Source organism: Sturnus vulgaris, chromosome 2, assembly GCF_052056855.1.
Source record: "Sturnus vulgaris isolate bStuVul1 chromosome 2, bStuVul1.hap1, whole genome shotgun sequence".
Lineage (NCBI taxonomy): Eukaryota > Metazoa > Chordata > Aves > Passeriformes > Sturnidae > Sturnus > Sturnus vulgaris.
The window spans coordinates 104098602-104113942 of record NC_142244.1 but is presented as its reverse complement, the minus strand read 5'-3'; the positions used below and the strand labels follow the sequence as shown (position 1 = coordinate 104113942).

The 15341-nt window shown below is 39.3% G+C and overlaps 1 protein-coding gene across 10 annotated transcripts in view; it reads left to right on the top strand.

The window, feature by feature from the left end:
- Positions 1-12433, top strand: part of SH3KBP1 (SH3 domain containing kinase binding protein 1) — a 207554-nt gene extending 195121 nt beyond the window's left edge. For 5 of the 10 annotated variants that reach the window (XR_015801775.1, XR_015801773.1, XR_015801771.1 and 2 more), the window contains 6 exons: positions 3036-3145; positions 4461-4586; positions 7553-7824; positions 8468-8678; positions 9227-9290; positions 11393-12433. Coding sequence is in view for 4 of the 10 variants with exons in the window: in XM_088160253.1 (XP_088016379.1) it covers positions 3036-3145; positions 4461-4586; positions 7553-7824; positions 9227-9290; positions 11393-11434 (614 nt within the window). In the remaining 6 variants the exon portion in view is untranslated. Of the gene's footprint in view, positions 1-3035; positions 3146-4460; positions 4587-7552; positions 7825-8457; positions 8679-9226; positions 9291-11392 lie in introns of all 10 variants that reach the window. The other 5 variants (XM_088160253.1, XM_014875793.2, XM_014875792.2 and 2 more) reach the window with 2 other exon arrangements.
- The last annotated feature ends 2908 nt before the right edge of the window (positions 12434-15341 follow it).

The window sequence follows — 15341 nt, the reverse complement described above, 5'->3', positions numbered from 1 at the left end:
GGCTGTGATTTCTAGTTTGGCAGCAGATACTACCTGTGGAGCCTTTATAGCCTCTGTTCTACTCTCTTTAAAATTCAGTGCAGCTTTAGGCTGCTTTAGTTTATTTTTCTAGCTATCAAAAATGCCTTCAGAAGTGGAAAAAGTATAGGATTCCCAATATTTCTTGATAATAGAAGCTTTGCACATAAATGTTCTTCTTTCATGGTATTTATAAGATGCAGGGAGCAAATTATGTCTGCAAATGCTTATGGGTCTCAAGGATGCAAATTCATACACTTTCTGTTTATCAATACATTTTACAATTTAAACCTGAGTATTTTATTGTTCTGATCAAATACAGAACTCTAGGTATTTACTAGTTTATTTAAACCAAAGAAACACATTGAATTAATTTTTTTCATGAAACTATTTTTTCATTGATTGTTTTCCATATGAGTGTGGACACCTTTTGTAAGAGCAGAGAAGGGGACAGTGGGCACTTACAGAATCATAGAATCTTTGAAGCTGGAAAAGACCTCCAAGATCATTGAGTCCAACTATTAACCCAGCAGTGCCAAGTCCACTACTAAACCATCTCTCTAAGCACCACATTTGCACATTTTGGAATGCCTTGAGGAGCAGTGACTCTACCACTTCCCACAGCAACCTGTTCCAATGCTTGACCACACTTTCAATGAAGAAGTTTTTCCTAGTATCCAATCTAAACCTCCCATAACTCAACTTCAAGACACGACTTGAGGCTGTTTCCTCCTCTCCTGTCGTTTGTTACCTGGGATAAGAAACTGATTCCCACCTCACTCCATCTCCTTTCATACTCCTGTGTAGAATTGGAAACTAGAGAGAGGGAAATGTCACACTGGAGCTTTCCTAGCCTGCAAAATAACTTCAGCCAGTTTCCTTCCCCCCCAAAGCAGAAGTGTGCTCTTCCCCTCTGTTTTGGCAGCTTGAATCAGTCCTGTGGTACTGGTAACTGATCCTTCCTTTAGTGCAAGTATTTGCACGGCTTGGCACACGCCATTGAAAAATGAGCTGGATTAAATCTTGCTCAGGAAAAAGAATAGTAAAAACAGTAAAGTGGAGAGGGTGGCTGTGGCAAATGGAAGGATTGCTTCAGCCTCCATTTCTGCTCATGTGTGTGAGTATCACCCTTTTAGATGGGAGTGTATATTTTTGGTGGTATTACATTTTTCCTGTCAATTTAGCAAAGTAACTCAGTAGTGAAAATTAAAATCAGACAGTATGTTAACATATTGATTACTAATTTGCTTTGTGATCTCAAGCCATTTGGCTATCTTATGGCTTTGGCTATCTTCAAAGTGGATATTAATAGAAACCAGCTCTTACACTTGCTTTTTCTTTTCCCAGAAAATAAATTTTTTCCTTCTGTTTCTGCTTTCCTGATACCCTGAGGTTCTGTAGGACTCCAGATAGGTTTTGTGCAATCTGCTAAAATTAGCTCATTTTAACTTTCAAAGCACTGTGGCCTCACCTGACATGTTGGGTACAATTGAGGCTTCAGATTCCCAGAATCCCACTGACAGACTGGGTGGGTGACCTACCTTTGCATACAGGCTGCATCAGTCAATAAAAAGAGCAATGACAAAAATACATGGTAGAGGACAGTGGGGTCACTGGTTATATATAGGAAGAGTCACTCCAAAAATAGAGTAGTATTTAGAGGTGAATAACCTTAGACTATTTCAGTGCTATTGAAAGAGCGCCTTTTTTTTTTTTTTTTTTTTTTTTAAATCATCTCCTGGAGATGGAAGGATATTGCTGAATAAGGAATCTCCTATCCCATTTACTTTCTAGATGACAAATCATGAGTACTTGGAATCAATTCAAATGTCCTTCAGAGCATATAGTTTATTGCACAGGCCCATTAATTAATTTGGTTTTCCATTGTGTAATTTTGTACAATTGTTGGTTGTAATATGACAACAAAACTGGATCTTCAGAGATTAATTGTTCTGTAATAGTTTGGAAAATTAAGTGCCTAGTATATAGAACTATTAACTTAAAAGTTACTTTTTCCTACATGTGTGTAATGAAAAGTAGTCTCTGAATAATGAATATCATTCCTGTATTTGATTCATATTTGAAAGTAATTTTGAAGAATTTTGATTTATCTTGTCTAAAGTACCTCTTGTGTGTTTTCTGACTCCTTCCTGCTCAACATATGCTGTAGGGCATTTTGAAATGAAGGTGAGTGAAACTGATACAACCCATAAAAATAGATGAATGGTATTAAGCCATTTGATTTATCCATGTAATCATGAGCTGTGGTATTCCTTGAGCCTCCACATCGTTCTTTCACATAAACATGTTACCCCGTGGCTGGATTCAGTAAACACTTCCCCAGAGCTTTTCACTGGCCATGGAGATGATACAGCATTCAAGCAGACCTGCTTTCCCTGGACTCTGTACAGCTTCAGGAGCCTACCGCAGCTTTTACTTACCATAGCCTCTGGACTACTGGAGGGAGATAGTCCTCTCACCTGGAAACCATGGTGCCTCCAGCTGCAGGTGTCTGGGAACCTGCAGATCACTTCCAGCTTGATCATTCTCATTCTGCACTCTCCTGAGCAATTACTGCAATGCAAAGCTGACAGTACAGTTCCTGAGACAATGTGTGCACAGTCTTATATCTCCAGTTATTCACGAAAAAGAAAATTACTAACCCCTTCAGTAGCCAGATGGAAATTTTGAAACTGTTTATTCCATGCCATAGAACCCATGATGTTGTTTAGCTTTCACTATGCTGAAAACAAAGCCAAAGGCTCCTCTACACGTTCCCCCTCTGCTTTATTGCGTTTGAAATGGAAGGGTAATTGTTCTTGGCAAGGGTGACTGGATTACAGCTGCCTTTGACTTCCAGGTTTTTTTAGTGCCATCATAATGGCTAAATACGTGCAGAACACTGTGACACAGTGGGGAAAATGGGATTTCATTTCTTTGAAATTAGAAAAAAATGTGATTCTTTCCCTTTGAAGACAATTGCCAGAAAACCAAATCGATTCTATTTTATTTTTAAGACTTGGAAGGTTTTGATTCTGTAATACCAATTGCTGAGAAGCTTAATCATCCAACTACAACCAGACCAAAAGCTACTGGCAGGCGACCACCCTCCCAGTCTCTCACATCTGTAAGTTAATTTTCCTTTTCTTTAAAAACTATTTTTAAAAATATTTTTTCTGAATTTCACCCCCTCCTACTTGTGTTCCTTGGTTTTTACCCAGCCATTCCTTCACACGTACAATGAGGCAGAGAGATGCAGATCAGGAAAATTACTGTCAAAAGGCTGCCAGTGTTTTGAATACTGATGTTTAAAACATTCCCTTCCTTCTAAGGTTTATACCCCCTTATTTGGGTGCTGCCAAGTGTTATTTGCCAGCCATGACTGAGCCCAGAAAAATCCTGTATAAAAAAATCTTTGGAATAGGCTAATTTGTGCGAAGTATTTAGGATTTTGAAAGTGTTTCCCAAAAGAAGCATTTCTCTTGGTTTCTTGCAGACATTTACCAGATTTTGAGGACAAATAAACCATTCAGTCTTCAACAGCCCTCCTTGAGCTATCATGTGTTTCTTCTCATTAAGGTCACAGTTGTAAATAAAAGGGCGATTTAAATTTCACTCTCTAATATCTGTCTTTAGACAAGTTGGTCTCATAAACAATACTTTGGAAACCACTGCTTAGTTTTTCAATGTCTTCTTCTTTGGGGTTTGGGGTTTGTTTGTTCCATGCTTTTTGCATTTTGGAATACCAGAATGAGAGCAACTACTGATGGTTACCTTGGTCCGTGTTGCTGAAGAGAAATGAAGTGGAAGGAGGCAAAAAGGATTATTGAGAAACTAATAGAATTCAAAAAAAGGAGAATGCTTTCAAAACTGACTGCTGTGATAAGTATAGAAATACAAAAGACCAGTATAGAGATTTTCCTTCTCCTGTCACACGTATGAGGAAAGGATCAGGGGATGGAAAGAACCCTCCCTTTTCACACCTGTACCAAGAGGCCATGCACAAGGCATCCCTGCAGTGCCAGCACCGTGCCCTGGCGCTGGCTGGGGCCTCTGGAGAGCAGCAAGGTGAGACCTGCTCTGAGCAGAGCCACAGCAGAGCCACCCCGGTGACAGAGCTGGGGTGGCAGAGCTGCCATCCCCGCGGCACAGCACTCAGCAACCTGCTGGGACAGGAGGCTGCTTTCATCTTGTGATATCATGCAGTACAAAGCTGTAAATTAATGTTGGATTCAACTCTTAAGCATATCTTATTTCTTGAATGCTTTGAAAGCAGTCTAGCTTTGAAAATAAGATGCAAAAAAGGGGGAGTAGGGGGACAAAGGGTCCTGATTTTAAGTATTGTTACTTTGAAAATGATAGCTGAAGAAGTTCTTGTACAATGAAAATACCTGTGCTTTTCTTTTTCTTCTTTTTGTTGTGGTGCGTGTTTGTCTACACAGTCATCCCTTTCAAGTTCTGATTTCTTTGACTCACCAAGTCCTGAAGATGAGAAGGAAGAACATGTTTCCATTACTCACAAAACTCTTGAAGTGTCAAGGAAATCAAGAACTGTTACAATATCACAAGTAAGTTAATTGGAATGCCTCTGCTTAACCTTATCACATGCATCTTCTTTTCTAAAAGCAGTACTGAAATATTTAAAATTTAATTCAACAGTCACCTGGCAACTGCCCACTTAAAGAAGCTTAAAATGATAAAGGGTACTAAATATTGTTCTGTGCTTGAAAGGGAAGTCTAAAGTGAATTGCACTGTTAAAATGTGTCAAATAGCCATACTGTGAAAAAAATCCTTCTTGTGTAAATGTATTTCACAGAATCAGAGAGGCTGGGAAATAAATTTTAGAAATAAAGACCCTATCTTTTTGCAACTTTAAATTGAGTTTATGTTAGAAGAGTCTGTGAGCAGAGTAAATACAACTTTTTGACACACTGTAATAGTATGTGGATTTAAATTGCAAATATAATCACTTTTTATACTGGTATAATTGTATTCCTTTTATAGGCTTGTGCCTATAATACTGTATATTGGTAGACTACTATAGCAGAATCAAATATTGCAGAAGGAATATGCAGATCAGGCTTTAAAGGCTGAAACTATTTTTACTACATAAGGATACCCTTAATAATAAAAATACTGCATTCTAATAGTTTAACAAGTATTTGAAAGATGAAGTCATGCACTTCTGTGATCAAATTATAAGGGTAATGTTTTGCTATGTAGCTCCCTCTTCTGGGAGCACTTGCACCAAGGAATACTGCTGGGCCAACACTTCTAAGTTATATGACCAAACTGTAGATGTTGTTTCTGTAAAATGAGATGGCTGCTATTAGAAAACAGTTGCTTGAGGCTTTAATGCTGATAGCCACTTAAGCTCTGGAATAAGATGCTCAGATCAGTGACTCCAGTTGTGCCTTGCTGTCCTGATCCTGATTTGAACTCAGCCTGGAATCTCTTCTCAGTCTGAAGGAAACTTGCACCTACTGATACGTGGGGTTATTATCCATGAAACATCTGTTTATAGGTGCACATTACTCACACCCCACTCTGTGCTGGTGAGACTCCACCTGGAGTGCTACAGCCAGCTCTGGGGTCTCAGCACAGGAAGGACATGAACCTGCTGGAGCAAGTCCAGAGGAGGCCACTGAGATGATCAGAGGGATGGAGCACCTCTCCTGTGAGGAAAGGCTGAGAGAATTTGGTTTGTTTGGCTTGGAAAAATGAAGGTTTTGAGGTGACTTACCTGTGGCCTTCCAGTACCTGAACTGAGCTGACAAGAAAGATGGAGGAGAGACTATTTACAAGAGCATGGAGTGATAGGAGAGGATGATGGACTGGTTTCAAACTGAAAGAGAGTAAGTTTAGATTAAATATTAGGAAAAAAAATTATTTACTGTGAGGGTGGCAAGGCACTGGAATGGGTGTCAGAACAGAGAAGTTATGTGTGCCACATCCCTGAAATGTTTAAGACCAGGATGGATGGGGCATGGACCAACCTGATTTAATGAAAGGTGCCCCTTCCCATGGCAGGGAGATTGGAGCTAGGTGACTTTTAAGGTCCTTTTCAACCCAGATACACAAACTAATTGATAAAATGTTAAAAGTATATTATTCGGGTCCTTGTGTCAAGTTTTCAAGGCACTACAGTGATTCGGCTTTCTTGTGATTATCATGCCATTTTTATTTATATTTATGGTCAGACTTGTTTTTTGTGCAGGACACATCCTGAATTCAGTGTTTTCCCAGATCAGGTTCTGTGCTCAGTCATGGTTGTATAGTAGGGAAGACTGGTTTTTGCAGGACTTGGTGGATCCTGCTCTTCTCTCCCCATCATAATTTTTCCTGATTTTCATCTCATCACAAACTTTTCTCTCAGTTGCTTTGTTCAGCTAATGCCACCCTGCCAGTCTCCTCTCCTACAGTGTCTCCTTCCATTTTCATACCATTTATTCTCAGTATTTTGCCCTATTTGCAACTCAACTTCAATTATCACTTTTCCAAAGAGAGTTGGAAGGTTGCCTAGTGCTTTTTCTTACTCTTGTCCAAATCAGATTTTCAAACATGCCTGGTAGCTGTCATGTAATGCACACATAGCCCTGCCAAATAACAGTGCAAAGATTCATTCCCCTTACTTGCCATTGTGGAACTGTACTTGTACACTGTCCTCTGTATGCAATGAAGCAGTTGGTTATGTATGAGTGGTAAACTTCAGATTTTCTAACTAAGTATAGAATGTTATATTACATTATATTATGTTATATACATATATTACATTATGTAGCACATACGTGTGCACATCGTCTACTAAGCAGAGCGCTGGATCGCAGTTAAGAATGGAATCGTTTTTAGCTAACCACATGATTGCAGGGTTATAGGTTAATGGTGTGTTTTTCTGTCAAGTTCCTGGAGGAATAAAGAGCTATTGGTAGTTATGGGCATTCATGGAAGCCTTGATTAACAGAGGACAGTAGACTACATTTATTTATTATTAATATGACTTTGAAATCATGGGATTTTTTTTTCTATATATATCATACCAACAAGTGAACCTAATGAATATTTTTCTATTTTCATAATGCTACGGGGAGCATGTAATACATTTTGTAATTTTTGAAATAACTTGGAAGATTCATTCAATAGTTGGTGGGAAATTATAAATTTAATTTACAAAAAAATACAACTTGGATTCTTGGCCATGTAGTTTGTGCTCTGTTGGAGACATCCATGGATGTATATATGTTCTCAGAAACATCTGAGAAAGACTGAGCATCTGTCCCTGGTTTAATTCACTACTAGGTCTGAGATCTTGGAAATACTGTTGCTGACCTTTTGCATCACAGCTAGACCCCGTCTGACGTACACATACAAAGATGATGACTAATCACTATATTTATCATGCTTTTGCCAAGACTGTTATGTTTGACTGTTGGAATTTCAGCATTACTGAAGAGTGGTTAAATACTTAGCATTGGTTAGAGGTTTGATTTTCATAAAGCTTTCTGCAGACATTAAATGTTATTCTTTTTGTTGCAGGTGTCTGATAACAAAACTTCCTTACCTCCAAAACCAGGAGGTCTGGCTAGTGGCAGTAATATACAACCATCACTATCCCCTTCACCATCACCTGGATTTCACTCAATTGCTATGGGAACAACAGGCCACAGGTCAAATTCCCCTTCCCTGTTTGGTACTGAAGGAAAGCCAAAGACTGAGCACTTGAGCCAAGGTCAGACTGCCCTGGAAGAGCTCAGAACACAAATTAGGGAGCTAAGAACCATCATTGAAACCATGAAAGACCAGCAAAAGTAAGTACTGCAAATCACAGTTGTAGGTGGGATGGATCCATTTGTGCATAGTGATGGCAGTTTCTGATTGAGTTTGCCTTCATAGATGTTACTCTGCACATCTGGCCTATGTGTTTGTGAGTGATTTTCATGTGACAGAACATATTCAGGGGTGAGAACCTCTGCAAAAAAAGACCTGCACTATCCACCAGTTTTTTTTCCCTGTGTTATGACACAAGTAGATGTTTATGGGGTGTTAGAAAAGTTAAGTTGCAAGCTATGAGCAGTGAATGTTGTTTCATTTGTCAGTAACTATCTGGGAACTCATGTGCATTGATCATAATAAAAGGGGTGCATTTGTTATAGTTGTAGTACAAATTGCTACAACCTCCTAAAGTTATTAAATTACTTTCTTGTTTGACTGTTAGCACATTTTCCCAGGAAGCTCATGTTACAAAAGTAGTAATTGAATTGTGACTAGGTCATCTGAAGGCCTTTGTGTTTATGGCCCTAAATCTTACTATTTTAGTTTTGGGCACCTTTGTTTTCTTTAAATTGCTCATTTTTTAGGAGAAACTGGGGCTGGCATGTAACTTTTGATGTTCCTGAGAATATTTAATGCTTTGGAAGCTAAACCTTCACTTACATTGTCAGTTGTGTGTAGCCCAGGCAGGAAAAAGAAAAGGGCAAGCAGCGTGCAGAGCCTGTGGCGGAACAGAGGTGTGCGGAGTTTGGGAGAAGATGCGGGAGGGCATGGTTCAAGCTGGATGTAGCCAGCAAGCCCCACGGCCTCGCCTCTTAGGCTGACCCTGCTCCTCTGGTCTCCCCGGCCCTTCTTGCAAGGGCAGCTTCCACCTACTGGTATCTGTCCTAAGGTGAGATCACTCAGTGGGAACATGAGAACGTGTCTGCTCCTCATAGCTATGTTCCCTTTCCCAAAAAAAAGAATGACAGAAAATCCGTATTTGGGATCGTTAAGTCTTATAAATGAAGCTGAAGGTTACATTGTATTGCTGGCATAAACAGCTTTTAAGTGGCTTAAGTATGTGATAGGATGGGCAGGATTTGTGTTACCAGTTCCTATAACCCACCAACAGTCAATACATCTACATTTTATGTGGAAAAAGGCAACTGGGTGCTGATATGGTGTTGATACAGCTAGGCCAGAGCAGAGCCTGTGGATGCAGGGCTGTGAGGAAGTATTAGTCATTCGCCATGTGGGATGGGGCGGGGTACTGTCCCATAGTGAGTTTTACTTCTTGTCTACTATAGCCTAGAGTATACGAGAGTATGCAGACTTCAATTAGATGTGCAGAGGAAAAAAAATAGTGAAGTGGGGTAAATATGTCTCCAAGAAATAATATTTTGTATTTTAGTAGTGTTGTCATTTCCATCCCAAGCTTCTTTTTTATTCTTTTAACAGAAAAGAGATTAAACAGTTGCTCTCTGAATTGGATGAAGAGAAGAAGATCCGTCTACGATTGCAGGTACTTAAATTATTTTTAATGTTGGGGATGTGTAGGCAGGTTCGATTTAGCCTGACATGGGACATAAAACTCTGCTAAGATACTTAGATGCCAATGAATCAAAAACTACCAATATTTCTGAAAGGGATATACCTATTCTGTTCATAGCATTGCAGGTTTGTGTCATATATATTGCAATATTGGGTTTTTATTGAAAAGCCTGATAATTATTCAAAAATTTATCAGCACAAGTAGACAATTTTTTTAAAAATTGAACACAATACAAGATTCAAATTATTATTTTTTCATCTAAGTTTTGTTTGATTTTGTCACAAATTAAATATTGCCTTTTTAAGTTACTTAAAAGCTTTTTAAGGTACTTAAAGCTTTCTGCCAAAGCTTTATATTTTGTAGTAGGCTTGTCTCAGTGTTAATATGCTTGAAATATTATTTCATATAGTAAGATTTTAATGTCTGCTTTACAGACTGACTTAGGTTGTCTTTACTAAAGCATCCTGAGCAATATAAAAGAAGGGGCTCTGATTAAGAACCCAGTTACTGCTGGGTTACAGTTATTATTGTACCTTAGCTCTAGATGTTTTTGTGCTGCCTTAGCCATTTGCCAGGTATCCTGCCTCCCTGCTTGTGGGATTCATGGAGCTTGGCCTTTGCTGGAATCATTAACAACGCTGGTTTGATGTGGAATGATGTTGAAACTGCTTTTTGGGGGTTTTGGAGAGTGATTTAAACAATGCCCTTAACAGCATGCTTAAATTTGGGCAGGCAGATGGACTAATGGGTCATTATAGGCCCTTTCCAAACAAAATTATTATATTCTAATCTGTGCTGTGCTATACTCTTCTATTTCATGTACTTGGGTAAGTGGTTTGGTATTGATTGTATTTTACATTTTTTTATGGTATAGGACAACTGTACTTTGAACTAGGGATAGAAAATAAATTGTAATTTCACTGGACTGTTACCTCTGTAAAACACTTGGGCAAAGGGTGGCAGAACTGCAGATCCTCAATGTCTAAGCTCCAGGGCTGCCTCTGTGCTCCGGGACATTATGCGTTCAACCCTGTAGCAACATGGCTTCTAATAATGCACAATTCTTGTACAGCTAAAACTGAAATTTATTCAGATAAAACCCAGTGAACATTTTTAATAGCTATTTTGATTTAATCTAACAGGTCACATTATTCAGAGTTATCCAGAGATAACTTTACATCTTTATGCAGAGACCTGCACTGATGGGTTTTAAGTTATGATCTTAAAGCTGAATGCTTTTACTCCAGTTCAAATGTTGCTTATACTGGTAGAGGTTCATATGCTAGCCTAGATGGCATTGTTAGCTTTACATGAAGATGATAATTAACAAAGAAAAGTAGTATTAGTTTCAGAGTGCTCTGACAGGCAGGAAGTAGCACAGGTCTGAGTCCATGGATTCAAGAAGACTGCCTTGATGATGGTGCAGTCCAACACAGGTTGGAATATGTGGGTTTGAATAAATCTAGAACCTCTGCCTTAGGGTTTTCAGTGTCTGTCAGAGGGACCAAATGTACAGCTTGGGCTACTGATGGTTTCAGCCACATTCTCTTAAGCGTGGCACCTTCAGAGCCTTTAAGGTGCCTGGGCGCAGGCTTGATGCTTGCAGAAGGCAACCACCATTTCTAAAGCAAGAACCCTCCCTGTAGGAGAAAGACAATGGTTTTTGTCCCTCAGCTACCTATGCTCATTGCCAGCTGTGCAGTTTATTGTGCTGGCTGTAAGTGCAGCTGCTGGTGCATGGACATAGTGCTTATTCTGCAGTAATGCCAGGCAGTGAGCTGTGTGGCATGTAAAAGTTGTATTTTAAAGAGATTGAAAGGACTTGCAGTACATTCAATGACTATGCTTGTCATGGTCTGAGGAAGGAAGCTGTGAATGGTATCTTACACAGTTGACAAGCACTTCAGTTTGCGAAATTTGTGGAAATTCAATTGTGGAAATAAGAGTGGTATAAAACCTGTAGCTGACACCTATGGACAAGAGGGAATGTGTTTTTCAAGTGGCACCAACTGTGCCTGAGTTTGCTAAAGCATCTAACTTAATCAAATACTTTTTCTTCTGTTTGTTTTTAGATGGAAGTTAATGACATAAAGAAAGCTCTTCAATCAAAGTGAATACTTGATAGGTGGAATGTTGCATTATTCTTCATGACTGAGACTCAAATTTATGCCCCAGCCAAAATAACTTTGTGCCAAATGATTTAAGAATTGCCTCAACATCCCTTTATTTGAAGGATTAGCACAACAGTTTTTGATAGCACAACAAAAATACCAACAAGAACAAAATTTCTACCCAAAGCTGTGCTGTGCAGCACTAGTTGTGACTGAAATTGATCTTGTGCTAAAGGCTCTCTACTTCAAGATCCTAAGTGAAATGAAAACTCAGGCAGTTTAGTCCATAGTGGTACTATTTTGATGATATTTTTCCATAAATAAAGTGTATTTCAGATTATCTGTTTACAAGCTTTATGATTTTGACTTTTGGTTTTTAATTGTCTTTTGTCACAGATTTTAAAATGTTTGTACTTCATATAGCCAGGAATGAATGTTAATGTTGGGGCTGGAGGGATTATTTTTGCTTCGAGATTGAACAGCCTACTTTTCGTTATGGTTTTAAGTTCTGTTAAATATGCAATTTTATGTCCCCGAATCCCCTACAACTTCAGCTTACATTGTGTACAGTAATGTATCTACAAGAAGGAAACAAACCAACAGAAGTCTGGTCTTTGCAATGATTTGTGCCTTTCTTTGCCACACACTGACTGGAGCCGGTTGAGGCCAGGTCTCCCTATGTAGCTACCACGATGACTCCTGTCCCCGGTGTCTGGAGGAGGTCACCTTCCCAGGGCTCAGCTGCTCGCTCAGGAGAGCATGTTTGTGCCAGGTGCCAGGACAAAAGGGCACAGCTGAGAGCAGCTTTGTCTTGAGCAGCTGTGGCTTTTTAGCTTTCCTGGTTTGGATAGGCCTCTCCCTCAACCTGAATGTTCATCTCCGCTTGATTTTCATTAGATGATTTAAACACCCACCTCTGTCCCCAATTTTGCACAGAGTGAACAGAATATGCATTATTAAAGCAAAATTAAATAAAAGTAATCTATAAAACATGAATAAAAAGTTGTATTATTTCATGTACAAGGTTCTCTGTCGTGTGACAGTGTTTCATTTGCTGTTGATGTGGTATTGTTTGCTATATAATATTGTACATTTACAGACTGATACACTTCATAATCCTACTTTTGCAGCAGGACTGTCTTCTCAGCATTTTGTTGAACCTGATGCTTACTTCAGTTTTTCTGTTTGCTTTCTTTCTTTCAAAATTTCACATTTTTCTGGTTGTGGTTTCATGTGTTCTTAACTAACCACACAGTATCTTGTCAGCAATATCTGTTAAGTTTATAAAGTGTTTAAGTAACAGATATTTTTGCATAGCATGGAGTGAGTGGGCAAGTGATGTTGGTGATATTTCCAAGTAACAAAACTCCACATACTAAGGATCTACTTGTCATGCCATCAAATGCTAGAGCTGGCTCCAGCAGCACACCCTATTCCAACATGAACCACCCTGCCTGCCAGGAGCTGGGTGAGATGTAGTATGCAGTTGGCTGGTCACATTCACATATGGTTGGCAGAATTCCCATAATCTTTTTGATATGCACAAATATATAAAATATACACTCCACCATACCCAAATCTGGCTTTATGGGTCTCAGCTGGCAGTACAGAACCTTACTGCTGGGAAGATACTTGTTTCCAGAGCATCTGCTTCTATTGTAACAGTGGTGTCTGAGATCTAGAGATTGGGTGGTGAAACTTGAGAATTTTTTTAAAAGTCGCAATACACTGCTCAGTGTACTCAAACAGAAACACTAATAAAATATTTTATCACTGAAATGCTCTTATGTAACATTTCTAAATATCTACATTAAAATATTTTTGTACAAAGAATGAGACTCCTGCCATAGCTTTCCAGCAATAAGGATTTCTACATTACTTCCATGATTTTTGTAAAGTTAGTAGCAGAGTTAGGAGAACAGAAGGAAATGAAGGGATAAGGAATAAGAATTCTGTTTGGGTTTGTAGTTATACATTTGCCATATTCATCCAGAAATTAACTTCTCTGGATTCCTAATTCCCTGCAAAGAGATAGACTACTCTAACTGTGGTAAATAAAGTATTGATTCCTGAGCTGTGCCTCAGAAATACATCAAACATCTCAGAAGTGTTCCATCTTTTCAAAACAAAAGTCTTAATTTGGAACCAGATTCCAAAAGAAAAAAATTTACATTCTTCTTTTTTTCTCTTGTTGAGATGATAACTTCTCATTTTATAAATCTAAGAAGTCTAACAAACCATGCTTTGTAGAAGATGGTTAAATAAGTTCTTGTGAAAATGCTCTGCTTTGCAAGTTGATTTTTCTGGAAGGGGACACTAGAAATACAAGCTCTTCTTGCTGCATTTAATTATAATAATGCAAAGTATTTCACATAAGACAACAATTCTCCCTTTCTAAATAATATCAAATATGCATTAAATGTGTAGCTATATACTGCTGCTTTTAAAAGTGTTTGGTTTTATATTTAAAGAAAATCAGAAAACACTGGTGAGGTACAAAGTGATTTTGTTGTGAAAATGATTAAATATTGTTGTTTGAAGAGTTGTGTAAAATGACTTTTCATTAACATCCATATACCAGTCCTGTAGCAGACTTCTGTTTATGGGTAGAAGTCAGGTGTGAAGTATCAGGCTTATACCTTTGGATGATAATATCCAAATTCTTGATTCAGTAAATTTTTGGTCATTAAGAAAACAGTTTTACGTTCTCTTTTTGCTCTTCTTTAATTCTAAAAGGAGTAAGTATTTCTTAATCTACGATACTAGCACTTAGAACTTTTTAAAAGTTCCACGTGGAAGTAAGATGGCAAATACTTAAAAGTGTATTTAAAATTTCATCTTCTGTGGTTTTCTTATTAATTCATCTATGAATGAGCAAAAGGTTCGGATGAATTTTTTGTTATGCTAGCAGGTCAAAGGACTGAACAAAACTCTCTGCAGTAATTTTTTGGGGCTAATTTGTGTATGAAGTATCCATGAGCACCACACTTTGTGAGAGTCAGTACTGAAATTTGCACGAATGAAACAATGTGAGACAACACTGTAAAACACCCTCAGATGTTCACACTCTGCTGAAGTTACAGAATCCTTTCTCCTCTTCTCGTGGAGCTGCCTGGGGTGTGAGCATGCCCTGCTGTCCCCTGCTCACCTCTCCCCAGGCTGTCCAGCTGCTGCTTCCCCGCACACCCCATGCGTGGGGCTGGGGCACAGACCTGGGTTTGCTGCTGCAGGGCTGGCGTGGCTGAAGGTGCCTGCTGCTCCTGTGCTTTCCTTGGCCATGCCACACCACAACTGTGCTGACACTTCCAGCCTCTGTCTGGGCTGTTTCTGCTCCAGGGCCTGCAGGGGGCTGTGGTTGGAGGCTCTGCTGCTCATGGCTCCCACAAACGCCAAGCACCACAAGCCAGGGAGAGAGAATGGCTGGGTGGGGGTGATGGGCACTGCTCCTGCTTGCAGGAATGATCAGCAGTCTCTGCAGGGCCAGGAAGAGGTGTGAGGACTCCAGTGTCTGCTTCTCCTCTAAATAAGGACCCTGGGGCTGGAAACTGGACAGGGATGCATTCATGAGGAAAGTGTGAAGGCTGGTGAGAAGGATACCTTTCATACAGGAGAGCTGTGGTTCCAAAGCAGGCAGGAATTGTGTTTAAAGTAGAAACATCTACTGTACAACTTGGCACTGAGGAGGCTTTTCAACTATGTGGGGGTGGCAGTGCTGCTGGGCACAGCAATTCCCATAGGCTTTGTGACAACAGCGTCCTCCAAATACCGACTTCTGTTCATGGCAATCCTTAAGTTAAAAAGAGCCAGAAGAGGTGGAGCTGAATTCCCCACACAAAACATTGGGTAATTGTATCCATGGTTGTTAATACCCTTGAGTCAGAACTTAGATTTTACTTGGCGCCTTTAGGCT